The sequence below is a fragment of the Bos indicus x Bos taurus genome, chromosome 6, assembly GCF_003369695.1.
Source record: "Bos indicus x Bos taurus breed Angus x Brahman F1 hybrid chromosome 6, Bos_hybrid_MaternalHap_v2.0, whole genome shotgun sequence".
NCBI classification, from domain to species: Eukaryota; Metazoa; Chordata; class Mammalia; order Artiodactyla; family Bovidae; genus Bos; species Bos indicus x Bos taurus.
This window is the reverse complement of record NC_040081.1, coordinates 30,558,901-30,573,883: the sequence shown is the minus strand read 5'-3', so window position 1 is coordinate 30,573,883 and position 14,983 is coordinate 30,558,901. Positions and strand designations below refer to the sequence as shown.

Genomic DNA, 14,983 nt, shown 5'->3' with positions numbered 1-14,983 from the left:
GAACTTGAACCCTCAGAGAAATGTTTTAAATTCACAAGTGTTGGTTTAGGAAAACAGATTGGATTTGAGGAGATAGAAAATGAGAATATTGAAGAGCTAGGGTCCCAACCTGTTTATCTCACCACAAAAGACTTCCTGCTGATACCATGTGGATGTAGATGATGTTAAGGACAGTGACAGTGAAATTCAAAAAGCTATACCGTGACAGATTAGCAATGTTAACTGGTGTTTTAAACGTTATTGAAAACAGTTGTACTGATGTGAAGATACAAATTTGGTTTTAATGCTGAACATAGTAGGAGAGTTGTGCATGGCATGCAGTTGAATCTTTAGCCTTCCAGGCACTTTTACTATGAGAACAGGAGGCTAGCAAAGTAGCTGAAATTTATTGATTTTATTTATTTGCTTATTTTTAACTTAATGTTTACATTTTCAGCCATATAGTAGAGATGACACAAAGACAGTGAGGCATGTCTTTCCATTGCTGCTCATTTTCAAATAACTCTTCATCTACTATTTCATAGTAACTCATAAACTATAGCCCTTCCAATGCTCACATTCCAAGAAGACTTGAGTTCATACTTATTGGAGTATTTATGCATTTCTTAATCATTTAATGTGTAAAATTGCACTATCCTTCTTTTAAGATTTCCTTCTATTTTTTTAATGGGTCACTAATGAAGTAGGAAGTCAAGAAACACCTTGAGTAACAGACAGATTTGGCCTTGGAATACAGAATGAAGCAGGGCAAAGACTAATAGAGTTTTGCCAAGAAAATGCACTGGTCATAGCAAATACCCTCTTCCAACAACACAAGAGAAGACTCTACACATGGACATCACCAGATGGTCAACACCAAAAACAGATTGATTATATTCTTTGTAGCCAAAGATGGAGAAGCTCTATACAGTCAACAAAAACAAGACCAGGAGCTGACTGTAGCTCAGACCATGAACTCCTTATTACCAAATTCAGACTTAAAGTGAAGAAGGTAGGAAAAACCACTAGACCAGTCAGGTATGACCTAAATCAAATCCCTTATGATTATACAGTGGAAGTGAGAAATCTATTTAAGGGCCTAGATCTGATAGATAGAGTGCCTGATGAACTATGGAATGAGGTTCGTGACATTGTACAGGAGACAGGGATCAAGACCATCCCCATGGAAAAGAAATGCAAAAAAGCAAAATGGCTGTCTCGGGAGGCCTTACAAATAGCTGTGAAAAGAAGAGAGGTGAAAAGCAAAGGAGAAAAGGAAAGATACAAGCATCTGAATGCAGAATTCCAAAGAATAGCAAGAAGAGGTATGAGAGCCTTCCTCAGCAATGAGTGCAAAGTAATAGAGGAAAACAACAGAATGGGAAAGACTAGAGATCTCTTCAAGAAAATTAGAGATACCAAAGGAACATTTCATGCAAAGATGGGCTCGATAAAGGACAGAAATTGTATGGACCTAACAGAAGCAGAAGATATAAAGAAGAGGTGGCAAGAATACACAGAAGAACTGTACAAAAAAGATCTCCACGACCCAGATAATCACGATGGTGTGATCACTGACCTAGAGCCAGACATCCTGGAATGTGAAGTCAAGTGGGCCTTAGAAAGCATCACTATGAACAAAGCTAGTGGAGGTGATGGAATTCCAGTTGAGCTATTTCAAATCCTGAAAGATGATGCTGTGAAAGTGCTTCACTCAATATGCCAGCCAATTTGGAAAACTCACCAGTGGCCATAGGACTGGAAAAGGTCAGTTTTCATTCCAATCCCAAAGAAAGGCAATGCCAAAGAATGCTTAAACTACCACACAGTTGCACTCATTTCACACGCTAGTAAAGTAATGCTCAAAAATCTCCAATCCAGGCTTCAGCAGTACGTGAACCGTGAACTTCCTAATGTTCAAGCTGGTTTTGGAAAAGGCAGAAGAACCAGAGATCAAATTGCCAACATCTGCTGGTTCATGGAAAAAGCAAGAGAGTTTCAGAAATGCATCTGTTTCTGCTTTATTGACTATGCCAAAGCCTTTGACTGTGTGGATCACAATAAACTATGGAAAATTCGGAAAGAGATGGGAATACCAGACCACCTGACCTGCCTCTTGAGAAATCTGTATGCAGGTCAGGAAACAACAGTTAGAACTGGACATGGAACAACAGACTGGTTCCAAATAGGAAAAGGAGTACGTCAAGGTTGTATATTGTCACCCTGCTTATTTAACTTATATGCAGAGTACATCATGAGAAATGCCAGAAGAAACAAGCTGGAATCAAGATTGCCGGGAGAAATATCAATAACCTCAGATATGCAGATGACACCACCCTTATGGCAGAAAGTGAAGAGGAACTCAAAAGCCTCTTGATGAAAGTGAAAGTGGAGAGTAAAAAAGTTGGCTTAAAACTCAACATTCAGAAAACTAAGATCATGGCATCCAGTCCCATCACTTCATGGGAAATAGATAGGGAAACAGTGGAAACAGTGTCAGACTTTATTTTGGGGGGGCTCCAGAATCACTGCAGATGGTGACTACAGCCATGAAATTAAAAGACGCTTACTCCTTGGAAGGAAAGTTATGACCAACCTAGATAGCATATTGAAAAGCAGAGACATTACTTTGCCAACAAAGGTCCATCTAGTCAAGGCTATGGTTTTTCCAGTGGTCATGTATGGATATGAGAGTTGGACTGTGAAAAAGGGTGAGCGCTGAAGAATTGATGCTTTTGAACTGGAGTGTTGGAGAAGACTCTTGCGAGTCCCTTGGACTGCAGGGAGATCCAACCAGTCCATTCTGAAGATCAGCCCTGGGATTTCTTTGGAAGGAATGATGCTAAAGCTGAAACTCCAGTACTTTGGCCACCTCATGTGAAGAGTTGACTCATTGGAAAAGACTCTGATGCTGGGAGGGATTCGGGGCAGGAGGAGAAGGGGACGACAGAGGCTGAGATGGCTGGATGGCATCACTGACTCGATGGACGTGAGTCTCATTGAACTCCGGGAGTTGATGATGGACAGGGAGGCCTGGCGTGCTGCGATTCATGGGGTCTCAAAGAGTCGGACACGACTGAACAACTGAACTGAACTGAATGAAGTTCTTGAATGTGATACCTCTAACACAATTTTCCTCAGCCCAGTGGCTTTTTATTTTCATAATTTTGCATGGTGCAATAATTTCTGCAAATGGATGTGTCATGTTATAGTGGAACAGCCTGTAGTTGTCAGCAGAAGAGGACATGACCTTTCTTTGAAGCCATATGGGTCTCTGCTGTGATTTTCCTGTTGGGAATTGCCAGAGACTTTATGCAACATCCTCATGAGCCACAGATTCTTTGATAAGCATTGCATCTACTCGCTGGTTGCAAAACCCAAGTGGCAATTGCATCCTGGACCTACGCCAGAGCCTTCTCTTAATCTAGGCCCCATTCCTAACAGAGCAGCATACACTGAACTGAAGTGTACCTTGCCTCCAGCATCCCAAGAGTCCGACTAAAGTGTTGTACCTTTTTCTCAGAGGCAGCAAGTCCAGCCATTCATTTGTCTTTTGTTTTTTTGTTTTCAGAGTGAAATTTGCAGCATGCTTCACATTGAACCCCCATATAATTAATGAAAGTGGTGGACCTCAGAATTTGAGGGTGGTAGGCTTCCCAGGTGGCGCAATGGTAACAAATCCACCTACCAATTCTGGGAGACGCAAGAGACATGGTTCAGTACCTGGGTTGGGAAGATCCCCTGGAGTAGGACTTGACAACCTGCTCAGTGTTCTTGCCTGAAAAATTCGGAGGAGCCTGGACAGGCTGTAGTCTATGGAGTTGCAAAGAGTCAGACATAACTGAGAGACTGAGCATTCAGCATATTTTCCACTCTAGCATGCATATATCTTACTGCTGCTGCTAAGTCACTTCAGTCGTGTCCGACTCTGTGCGACCCCATGGACGGCAGCCCACCAGGCTCCCCTGTCCCTGGGATTCTCCAGGCAAGAACACTGGAGTGGGTTGCCATTTCCTTCTCCAGTGCATGAAAGTGAAAAGTGAAAGTGAATTGCTCAGTCGTGTCCGACCCTTAGCAACCATGGACTGCAGCTTACCAGGCTCCTCCGTCCTTGTGATTTCCCAGGCAAGAGTACTGGAGTGGGGTGCCATTGCCTTCTCCATATATCTTACTAAGGCCATCTAAAAACAACCACTACTTCCTGCTTGTTAAGTCCAACTTACGTGATGTCTTCAGTGTAAAGGACCAAAGTGATACACTGTGGACTCTGCAAAACTATCAAAGTCCTTGGGTAGTATTTTTTGAAAAAGAGTTGAGAGTTATAGCCCTGAAAGCACGAAGGTGTATTCATCACTTACCCTGCACCTTCATCACTTACCCTGCCCAGGTGAAAATAGCTTCTTCTTGTCTTCCTTAATTACTGCTAGACTAATGTGTAGTTACGTTGATTTTCTCTAGTAAAAATACATCTGGTATAGCAGCTGCATGTGGGGTCATCACCTGTTGTTTGCGTATGATAGTCTAAAATAATTCTCTAAGACTCATTTCGCTTTCGTATAGGCCAAGGAGGCACATTACATTGGGATCTGGGATGGTGGTGCCAATCTCTGCAATTCCTTCAGTAATATGGTTGTTGCTACTTTGTCAGAGGGACAGTTCTAGGGCCTTAGATTTAGTATTTTATACCGCTATGGACCTTACTCCATCGGTCAAGGAGCTGATGTGGAATTTCTGCCAGTGCCAAATATGTCAGTTCCGACTCTACATTCTGGAACTAGAAGTGTAACTGCAGGATTGATTCATAACTCTTGGGCCCACTGATATGATTTGAGCCCAGAGTTCATGTATCACCTGGCTTCTGTGAAGCTCCAGAATAACCACTGAACTACATAGGTATTTTCAGTCATCAGGGATTAGCAGAGCTGACAAAAGTGTGGGGTCCAAGATCAAAGAGCAAATGATAGGCACACAACCTCCTGAATGTTTAATATGTGCTTCAATATATTTAATTCGCAAAAGATAGTTTAGTTCAGTCACTCAGTCATGTCCAGCTCTTTGCCACCTCATGGACTGCTCTATGCCAGGCTTCCCTGTCCATCACCAAGTCCCGGAGCTTATTTGAAACTCATGTCCATTGAGTTGGTGATGCCATCCAACCATCTCATCCTCTGTCGTCCCCTTCTCCTCCCGCCTTCCCCTTCTCCTCCCGCCTTCAATCATTCCAGTCTTTTCAGATGAGTCAGTTCTTTGCATCAGGTGGCCAAAGTATTGGGAGTTTCAGCTTCAGCATCAGTCCTTCCAATGAATATTTAGGACTGATTTCCTCTAGGATGGACTGGTTACTATTTTCCAAATAACTTTTTCCTTTAGATGAGATTCACATAGCATAAAATTAACCATTAAAAATTCAGTGGCATTTAGTACATTCCCCATGTTTTGCAAATATAAGTTCTATCTAGTTCCAAAATATTTTATCACCCAGTAATATCATGCTGCATATCTTAAGCAGTTTCTCCCCATTCTCTTCTCCCCCTAGCCTCTGGCACCACCAGTTGGCTTTTTGTCGTAGGATTTCATATAAATGTAATCATATGTGACCTTTTGTGTCTAGCTTCTTTTACTTAGGTTAATATTTTTGAGGTTCATCCATGTTGTAGCAGGTATAAGTACTTCATTTCCCCCCTCCCTTTTTTTAGGACAGAGTTATATTCTGTTTTATATGCATATTACGATTTGTTTATCCTTCATCCTTTGATAACATTTGACTTATTTAAAATCATGAATGTGCTGTGGGAATAACTAAAGTTTAGGAAACACTTGCTGCTGCTAAGTCACTTCAGTCGTGTCCGACTCTGTGTGACCCCATAGACGGCAGCCCACCAGGCTCCCCTGTCCCTGGGATTCTCCAGGCGATAACACTGGAGTGGGTTGCCATTTCCTTCTCTAATGCATGAAAGTGAAAGTCAAAGTAAAGTCGCTCAGTAGTGTCCAACTCTTTGCGACCTCATGGACTGCAGCCTACCAGGCTCCTCCGTCCATGAGATTTTCCAGGCAAGAGTACTTGGTAATGGAAGAACACTGATCTAAACACCTAAGTTTCTGTTTGTACCTCAGCTGGTCATTGTCCATCTGTGATCTTTAAAAGGATTGTTCTTTGAGGTTCAGTGTCTTCATCTGTAAAGCAAGGATGGCAGTATGAATTTTTGATAGCCTTTCAGTGCTTTCTCCAAATATTAGTGTTTCATTATTCCCCTTCTCAAAAATCTCATTGCTTTCTGAATGAAGACTGACCTGAGTTTGGCATTCTAGGCCTTAAGCAGTATTAGCTCTGGTTTGATTTTTCAACCTTATAGCCTTTTTCTTAGTCTCTGTGCTCCAGCCCAAACAGGCCAATTACTATTACAAAAAACATGTCCAGTTTTCTTCTTCCTACTCCTAACTTCTCTAGCATTTTATATCTCTGTCTAGTGGAACTTCCTCTTATTCCTGTTTGTGAAGGGGGTATTGCTCACAATTTAGATATTTCTCTGTTAGGTAATGAAAGAAAAAAGCGCTGTTGTTGGACAAGAAAGGAGGTAGAAGAGAAAGCATGAAACTAATTTTTTCTCTTTTGTGTGTAGAGCATGTGGTACAGTTCTTAGCAATGTAAATAGATGCTTTTAGATTGACTAAAATACAAGATTTCTCCTATATGTGAACCCAAGAGATCTTGTTTTTTTTTCTTTTAAATGTGGAACCAGTTTCTTCAAATGAAGTTAAGTGACAGAGGAAAGAGATAGTGTGTGAGTAGCCAGTTACTCCCAAATTAAGGTTTAATTTATATATTATTTAGTTTCATATAAGTTTCTTTGTTACTATGTTGCTTTTATGTTGTGACTCAGCAGTTAATATTTATACCTGAATTATTTCAAGTTAGTTTTAGTATCATTCTAGTTACTAGATATGTAGTCAGGGTCTTTGAGTGATCTTAAACCAGTAATATTTTTATTCTTAAGATGTAAATTTGTCAACTTTCACATGAACAAAAAAAAAAGCATTTTTGAATTCTTCTTGATGGAATGTGAGAGCTTTCAAATCAAGTCAAAATACAAACGTGGCTGTCTTAAGACTGTTTTTCCTGATGATCTCTTAAATTGGTTCTCTTTTCTTTTGTCCCCATTAGGGGGAAGAGTCAAATGAATCTGCAGAATCTAGCACTAACTGGGAAAAGCAGGAAAGTATTGTGTTGAAATTGCAAAAGGAATTTCCCAATTTTGATAAAGAGGTGAGTCCTCATATATAGGTATTTAATCAGTGTGTGCTGTTTGTACTGCAAAATAGTCTTTGAGGTCAACTGCATGAAAAGCTTAGAGTGATTTTGCATTTTTCTAATTATATTTAATTTAACTCTTGTTTATCAGTATTATAAAACATATTTGTATAACTTGTTTACCTTGGTTATTTGCCTTATTTGATACTGTAATATCAACATTATAATGATAACATCATGTAAGCATAACAAATATAACTGTAGTAATAGTTGTCAACTCATATATAAAATGCAAAGTCATCTGTAATCCCAAGTAACTTCTTTTAGTTTTCTTCGTATTCTCAACCTTTGATTTTTCGTAAAGAATTTTAAAGTGTAATAATCCACTTTAGTGCCTTGATATTCCATAATCTTTGGTTTATTTGCTAGGTAGTAAAAATACTTTCAGAGTCAGTAAAGACCCATGCCAAGCATGCCATTACTAAAAGAGCCTCTGTTTTATCATATTGTACTTGGAAACACATTATTTGTTTCACATTGGGAATACATTTATACCTGTATTGATTTATTCAGGTATACGCACATCTGCTAAATTCTGATGAACTAAAGACAAAGTTTTGTTGCTATACTGGTTCTTTACATATGTTCAAATTACATTTTGAAGTTATCAGTTTATGAAAAAGCTTAACTGCATGTTGAAGTTAAACTGAGCAAACATTTTTTGATATTCTGGTGTTCAGAGTACTCCATAGCAAGAGTAAAAGTGCAAAAACTGTCAAGCTTCCTTCCCTTTGAAGAAAGACTGTTATATATTTACAGAAGTATAACTGTATATACAGAAAGCATTTGTAAAGAGCAACATAAAAGCAAGTGTGAAATCATCAGCTATGAATTCTTTTAAGTTTTTAAGTGATTTATTTTTTAAAGTATAAAACTTTTCTTTTCAAGAAGTCATTAATTCTAGATTTTTAATAAAAAGATCAATGACTTATTTCTAGGAATTAAGGGAAGTACTCAAGGAACATGAATGGATGTACACAGAGGCTTTAGAATCTTTAAAAGTATTTGCAGAAGACCAAGGTAATTATCTGTTCTATATTATTATAGAAAATTCATACTTCCCAATATATTATATTGTAGTATGTAAGAAAATAGTAAACCTATTAGTTAATAACCAGAGAATGGGCTTGCAAGAGATATTAGAAACCAGTTCCCTGTATTCCTTGTAAACATTGTAAGATAGATGTCCTCACCTACACTACATGAATATCTAAAGCATCAATATCAGAAACTTACAAGGTAAGTGTCGCTGGCATGGAAGAAAGTCACTGATCCCATTGTGGAATGTTTTTAACTTTAGGAACTTAAGGGTAGAGAAATAGTGGGGAGAAGTTGAACCACACATGTTTAGTAACATTCTTAAGTAGCAATCAAGTAGACTAGCTCTTCTTAATTACAAAGCCAGTTTTTTAAAATTCCAACACAATGGCTGTAGGTTTTATTAGTGAATTATTTTAGGTAATGCTGTACAACAAGTGCTCTTGATGGCACAGAGAATGGTATTGTGTGGAGAAAAGAAAGCCACCAATATCATCAGTTCTGAGTCTGAAATAAGATTAAGAAGAGAAGGATTACGAATGTGAAGAAATTCAATTTATTTTTCTTATTTTTTAATACATGTACAGAAATGAATGTATGAAAATTTGCAAGTCTCAAAGCTGTTTGAATAAGTAAAGCATTCTAGATAATAAAACAATGATTATAGATTAATTGTTCATATTTCTTACTAGTATGTAAAATAAATGTACCTTCAATCACAGACATCTTAGAAATCCATGGAATATAATACATTAATCAGTGATAAAGTAGTGGTGCTTTTTAATAATATATGTAAATGACTTTTAGTAAAGATGAACCTAGAATAGTGGAGATGGGTGATGGGAAAATTAATTATAAAATGGATAGTTTTAATTTAGGATGAGCATTGTTTTTCTAATACCCATCAGTTTTGGCCTGGGGATGGGGCTGCTAAATACCATCATGGGTGTCTTATGTATATGCAGCTGCCATTTACATTCTCAGGATCTTTGATAGAAAATGAGGATTTATATTTAATTCATTTTAAGAAAGAAGTTATCACCTGTTTTTGAAACTAATATTTAAATTCATTGTATAATTTCATATTCTACTTCATTATTTCTCTTTAAGGCAAATCAAGATGTAACAATAAATTGTAATTGAATTCTGTATTGAAAAACACGAATACTGTTTTAAATATTTTTCTTATATGAAGTCTTAAAGTCCTATGTCTTTATATTTAATTTATATCTTTCTAATATAGTTATTTTTGTCTTTCTTTGTACTTAGATATGCAGTATGCTTCACCGAGTGAGTTTCCAAATGGAAAAGAGGTTTCTTCAAGAAGTCAAAATTATCCTAAAAATGCAGCTAAAACAAAACTGAAACAGAAATGTTCCATGAAACCACAAAATGGTTTTAACAAGAAACGTAAAAAAAATGTATTTAATCCTAAAAGAGTTATTGAAGACTCTGAATATGATTCAGGTTCTGATGTCGGTAGTTCGCTAGACGAGGACTATAGTAGTGGTGAAGAAGTGATGGAGGATGGCTATAAAGGTAAAATCCTTCACTTCCTTCAAGATGCTTCAATCGGTGAACTTACTTTGATTCCTCAGTGTTCTCAGAAAAAGGCTCAGAAGATAACAGAACTCCGGCCCTTTAATAGTTGGGAAGCTCTGGTAAGGCTACATTTTTTTTCCCCCTGTGTGTGAGTGTGTGTGTTTTCACTGTACCGTTCATAGTCAAGGTGTCTTCAGCCTAGGGAAGCATAGATGGGTGGCCTTATCCTGTGTAGAGTCAAACATTACTTATCATTCTAAGCCAATAGTATTTCAAATAGTGTCATATGACCTAATTTTGAATGAATTAGGGGGTGATTTTCCTGGAAAACCCCAAGCTGATTGGCTGGGCATACTGTCACTCATTTTTTTGCATAGAAACTTGGTTCATTTCACTGCAGAAGAAGAAATTAGAGCTTACCATTAAGGAAGGAGTTGTTTGCTAGCCTGTTCTGATCTGTTACTGCTGAGACACCATGCAGAAAGCAAGAATGTGGCAGAAATTTTACAACTACTACTTGAAGAGCAGTAGCAACATCCAGGGGAGCTCCATGATTCAAAATGCCAGCCTAAGTGTTTTATGCTTCACCACAAAAGAAGCAGTTGTTTATTTTCTTTTTCTTCTGAAAGTGACAGCTCAATCTCTAACATGCTTTTCTTGGTTAAACAACGCGGCCATTTTATGGAGTGTAGCAGGCTGCAGCGTTTTTAAGTGGAAAGATAGAAAAGTGTGTGGAAGCCTAGAATTCAAGCGTTAGGTGAAGGGAAGGCATAAGCATTGGTAAGTACACTTTGCATGATCATTCTCTGGAATTTCATTTACTGTAAACAACTTATATCTAAAATACCTGTATTTTGAGTTTTATAAATGTCAACAGTCAGCAAATCTTATTCATACAGAAAAAAGAACTCTTGTCTTTTAAATTTTCCTTTATCTTTTATGAAAATATCAGCTTTTCGAGCATGAATTCTAAATAAGCCCTGCTGTGAAAGCAATATAGATGATTTTTTTATAGCTTTAGAATATGAAGTAACTCTTGGTGCTTTATAAAGTTTTCAGTTTTATTCTCTAACTTAGGGAGTAAAGTTGCTTTGTGATTAATTTTGTACTTGGTCAAATCTGTGTGAACCTAAGTTCCCTTGACGAGTATCTTGAAGTGGCAGTGAGGGAAGGTCCCTGAACAGTGGCTGTAAATAGTATTTTTTAAAAATTAAAATATTTGAAAAATAAAGAAACAACATTACTAATATTCTGTGGCTTTGAAAATAAATAAATAAAGACATTCATTTTGCCTAAAGCTTTTGCTTTTACGGAGAACATCTGTCAAAGCAGGCCCTTTCAAAACTTGTTTGGCTTTGCCTAAGTGATTTATTTGGTAAAGTATTTGCTGAAGGGCTTTCTTGTTCTTCTTTTCTTCCTTTTCTTCTTTCTTTTAATCTTGAATGGTCTCCTGTGTTGTTGCAGAGTTGGGTTGCTCAGGCTTGTTGGGATTCTGATTTATTTAATAAGGAATGCAGTTATCTGCGCCAGTGTGTTTAGTCACTGTAACCACTTGCCCACATATCTTACAGTAAAAGTAAATTATACCAAAGTGATATGTCCCAGATGCTTTGAAAAATATTCTGCAACTTAGCATGCAGAAAGCGTATTTCCCCTACTAATTAATTGGCGTAGTTTAAATTAGTCTTGACATGAATTTAGAGATTATCTACTTAAACCTCCTAAAGCATCTTGCCCCCTTTCTTAAAGTTGAACACAGAGACTGTTTTCACTAGCCATTCATATTATGTTGATTATTTTATATAGCAGTCAAAAAGCAAAGTTGGCCACTTGAGTGTAGCATATACAGTGCTTTAGTAAAAAAAAAAAAAAGTAAATGTAACTTTTGGAAAAGTTAGCAAATGTAAAAGTTAGTAAATGTAACTTTTGGGAAATGAACAGTTAAAATTAGCAAGTCATTGTGTATGAGCTTTATGTTTTAATTTGTTTAGGACTTTAAACTTCTCCTTTCAGTTACTTTAGAATTTTGAATGAGACTAGTTTAAAGAGCAATTTAATGTCTTAAACGTAATTAAAGGAAAGTCAATATTATGTACATTTTGGTAAAAAGAAAATGCATATGTTGTAATTTACTCCTTCCCTGTTAATCAGAGAGGCTTGCTAACACACCTGTTAGCTACTTCAAAAAGAAACAAAAGAAATAGCATTTACCTTTGTTTTCATAACTACTATTTTTAGAAATTCCTGTGAGAATTAGTTGAAATTTTAATCATGTCCCTCAGTCATACTTAAGTGAAAATTACAAGGCATTATGTATATTAAGAGCAGTATACAAATGTCTAGTAAACTAGACATTATTGTTGAAGCTTATTTTAGTCTTAAGGATTGGAGAATTTGGCAGAACTTTAATAACTCATTAGATATTTCATTACAGTGCAAACAGCCAATAAATCAAGTATACACATACATTTTAATTATGATTTTTACCCAGCTGACAGTCTCCATAATGTTGATGGGTTAAATGTAATCAGTTTTTTTAACAAAATAAGTGCATTATGTGAGGGTGTTTATGTTTGCAGCTGTATATCCTTTTTAAAAATAAAAATCTAAAGATTGTCAAATTTTCCTCATAATTTTTCCATTTCTCTTATTTTTCTGCTTAATAGCAGTAAAGTATGTGCTTATGGTGAGAAGCCACATTGTTAAATCATGTAGACTTTGAAAATATAGCCAGCCAAAATGTTATTAGTTTAAAAACATGTACTGTTAATGTGGTAAAATTGGGGTTTTTATTGCCAGATTTCACACATTTGATGGCCCCAGTTGATCCACCACTTACTGAATTTTTATTTAGCTTTGTGCAAAGTAAGGTGGAGATACTATTATGTCTATGATAATCTTATATGTTGCACCTTTATACTTTAATCAGAACAGTAGTGTATACTGATCAATTGAAGATTCATGAGTAGCTAACTCTATGTAAATAACTCAACCTAAAACACATTTACTTCCCTAACATTTAGATCAGTATAAATGCAGTTTTCTTTGACTGTTAACCAAGCAAACAAGGTTTAGTCATGTGGAAACACTAAGCTCCTGTTGTACTGCTCCCATCCTCTACTAACTTATACTACAAGTTTTCTTTTGCTTTGTTTTCCTGGTGGTTATTGTAAAATGTCTGTGAATTTGTCACTTGATGCATTGTAATGTGTACTACTTCCTGATAGGGTGGCTTCAATAAAATGAAGAAGATTGCTGTATTCAGGCTTTGTTTTCACTTTTGTAAGTTTGATAAATATTTATTTTGAAATTACATGTGCATTTGAGTACTTTCTAAGCTGCTGTCCCACTTTTTATTTAGGTGGGGAATTAAGTCTGCTTTTAAACAATTTTCCCCTTCCCATAGAAATTCAGTTACTTGTGCTGTAAGAGCGACACATGGTGGCAGGAGATAGGTACTTCAGTTTGTGACTATTTTAAAAACATTAAAGGCCTTAAAGTAATACTTTTTAATCAAAGAGATGGTAATCAGGGCCATGTTGATGTTCTTTTTTCATGAAATTATCCAGTTACTATCAATTACCTTTTCTTTCCCCCTGAAAGAAATAGCTTTATCATTTTTTAAAAAGAATTTGTTTTGTCTAAAGTTGAAACAGTACATGCAAGAAGAAAAAAGAAAGTCAAGTTTAGCCAAAATTCTACCAAAGATAGTCACCACTTAAGATTTATTGAGTATCCATCTGTTTATGTGTATGTTTGTATATTTCACATTATGTAATTAGGGTCATATTTTTATGCTTATCAATAACTTTAGATTTCTTAGTAGATCCTGCTTTTACAGAGTACTTTGTACTTCTTAAATCTTGTTTTAGTGAAGCTAAGTAACTTACAGGATTGTTAAATGCTTTTTGTCTTCAGAGCAGTGACATAGCAGTAGTTTTCTTACACCTTTTCTTAAGGCGAGATGCCCATTTCCCCTGCCTCCACACACACTTGATGAAAACATTTTGAAATTAAATGTTTGATTTTTTTAATGTTTATTATTTATGCATATATTTAGATAAACAGGTTAAATAATTCTATAGCCTTGTTTTCCCTGAAAATCCATATCCATCCGCTTCCTAGCCCATTTCTTGTACTGCAAATAATTGCTTCCACATCTTGTCTGATTCTTATTGCTTTTATATCTCTAGGTAATATAAACATAATGCTTTTCCAAATTTTTCAGTTGCAGGGCTTATTTGTTGACGTGATACAAGACATTATAGCACTGTGGTAGGATTAGCTCTCTTCTCACCGTCTGTCTCACATGCCCATTTCCCAGGCCCAGCAATATGTTAATAATGTGATAATTTTGAAAATCTTTTTTTTAGTATCTACTTTGTTAACTATGCAAATACCTTTCATAACTGAACCTTGTGATATATAACACCGATTGCTTTTTTCACCTTGCTCAGCGTTTTGTTTTCCCTAATTATTAGCTATCTTGATTTTTCTCTTTTCTTAGTTTTGTATATATACTTGTTACTTCAATTCTAGACTCTTCCCTAGTTGTCTAAATTTGCCCTCAGTTATTAAACACTTCAGATATTTTATCAGTTTCGTCTTCTTGAAAAAGTCTTCTGGAGTCTTAAAACCTGCTGTGGTTTGGACTGATTGTTTGTAGGTCAAATAATCAGTTTTGACATTGGAGTCTGATTTCCCTGACATCCTGAGGAAACTTGTTATTCTCTCTTTGTGTTTCATGCCTCTTTATTTAGTCCCTTGGTTTTATAAATACCTACTAGGAAGTGATTGAATAATAGAGTAGAGATAAATGATCTCATTTTAAATCCCAGTTCTGACATTTTCCAGCAACTTACATGACCTTAAGCAAGTTCTGTCTCTGTTCCTCTATTTCTTCATCTGTAAATGGGCTGTAATTATGGTACTGACCAGTGGAGCAGTCTAAGGACTGTAAAGTAAGTGCCTGTTCAGTTGTCTGTCTCGAAAAACGTTTGCTGCAGATAACCATAGTATATTATTAGTGAAATGTTAAGAAACCATTGTAGTTTTCTACTCCTCCGTCAGTGTCATTTCTAGACATAATGAGTCAAACTTTTTTGGATCAAATCA

The 14,983-nt window shown here is 36.4% G+C and overlaps 1 protein-coding gene across 4 annotated transcripts in view; it reads left to right on the top strand.

Moving 5' to 3' along the window:
* Nucleotides 1-14,983, top strand: part of SMARCAD1 (SWI/SNF-related, matrix-associated actin-dependent regulator of chromatin, subfamily a, containing DEAD/H box 1) — a 90,720-nt gene that overhangs the window by 51,296 nt on the left and 24,441 nt on the right. For all 4 annotated transcript variants that reach the window (XM_027544054.1, XM_027544057.1, XM_027544056.1 and 1 more), the window contains 3 exons: nt 7,142-7,243; nt 8,227-8,308; nt 9,596-9,987. In XM_027544054.1, the coding sequence (XP_027399855.1) occupies nt 7,142-7,243; nt 8,227-8,308; nt 9,596-9,987 (576 nt within the window). The remainder of the gene's footprint in view (nt 1-7,141; nt 7,244-8,226; nt 8,309-9,595; nt 9,988-14,983) is intronic.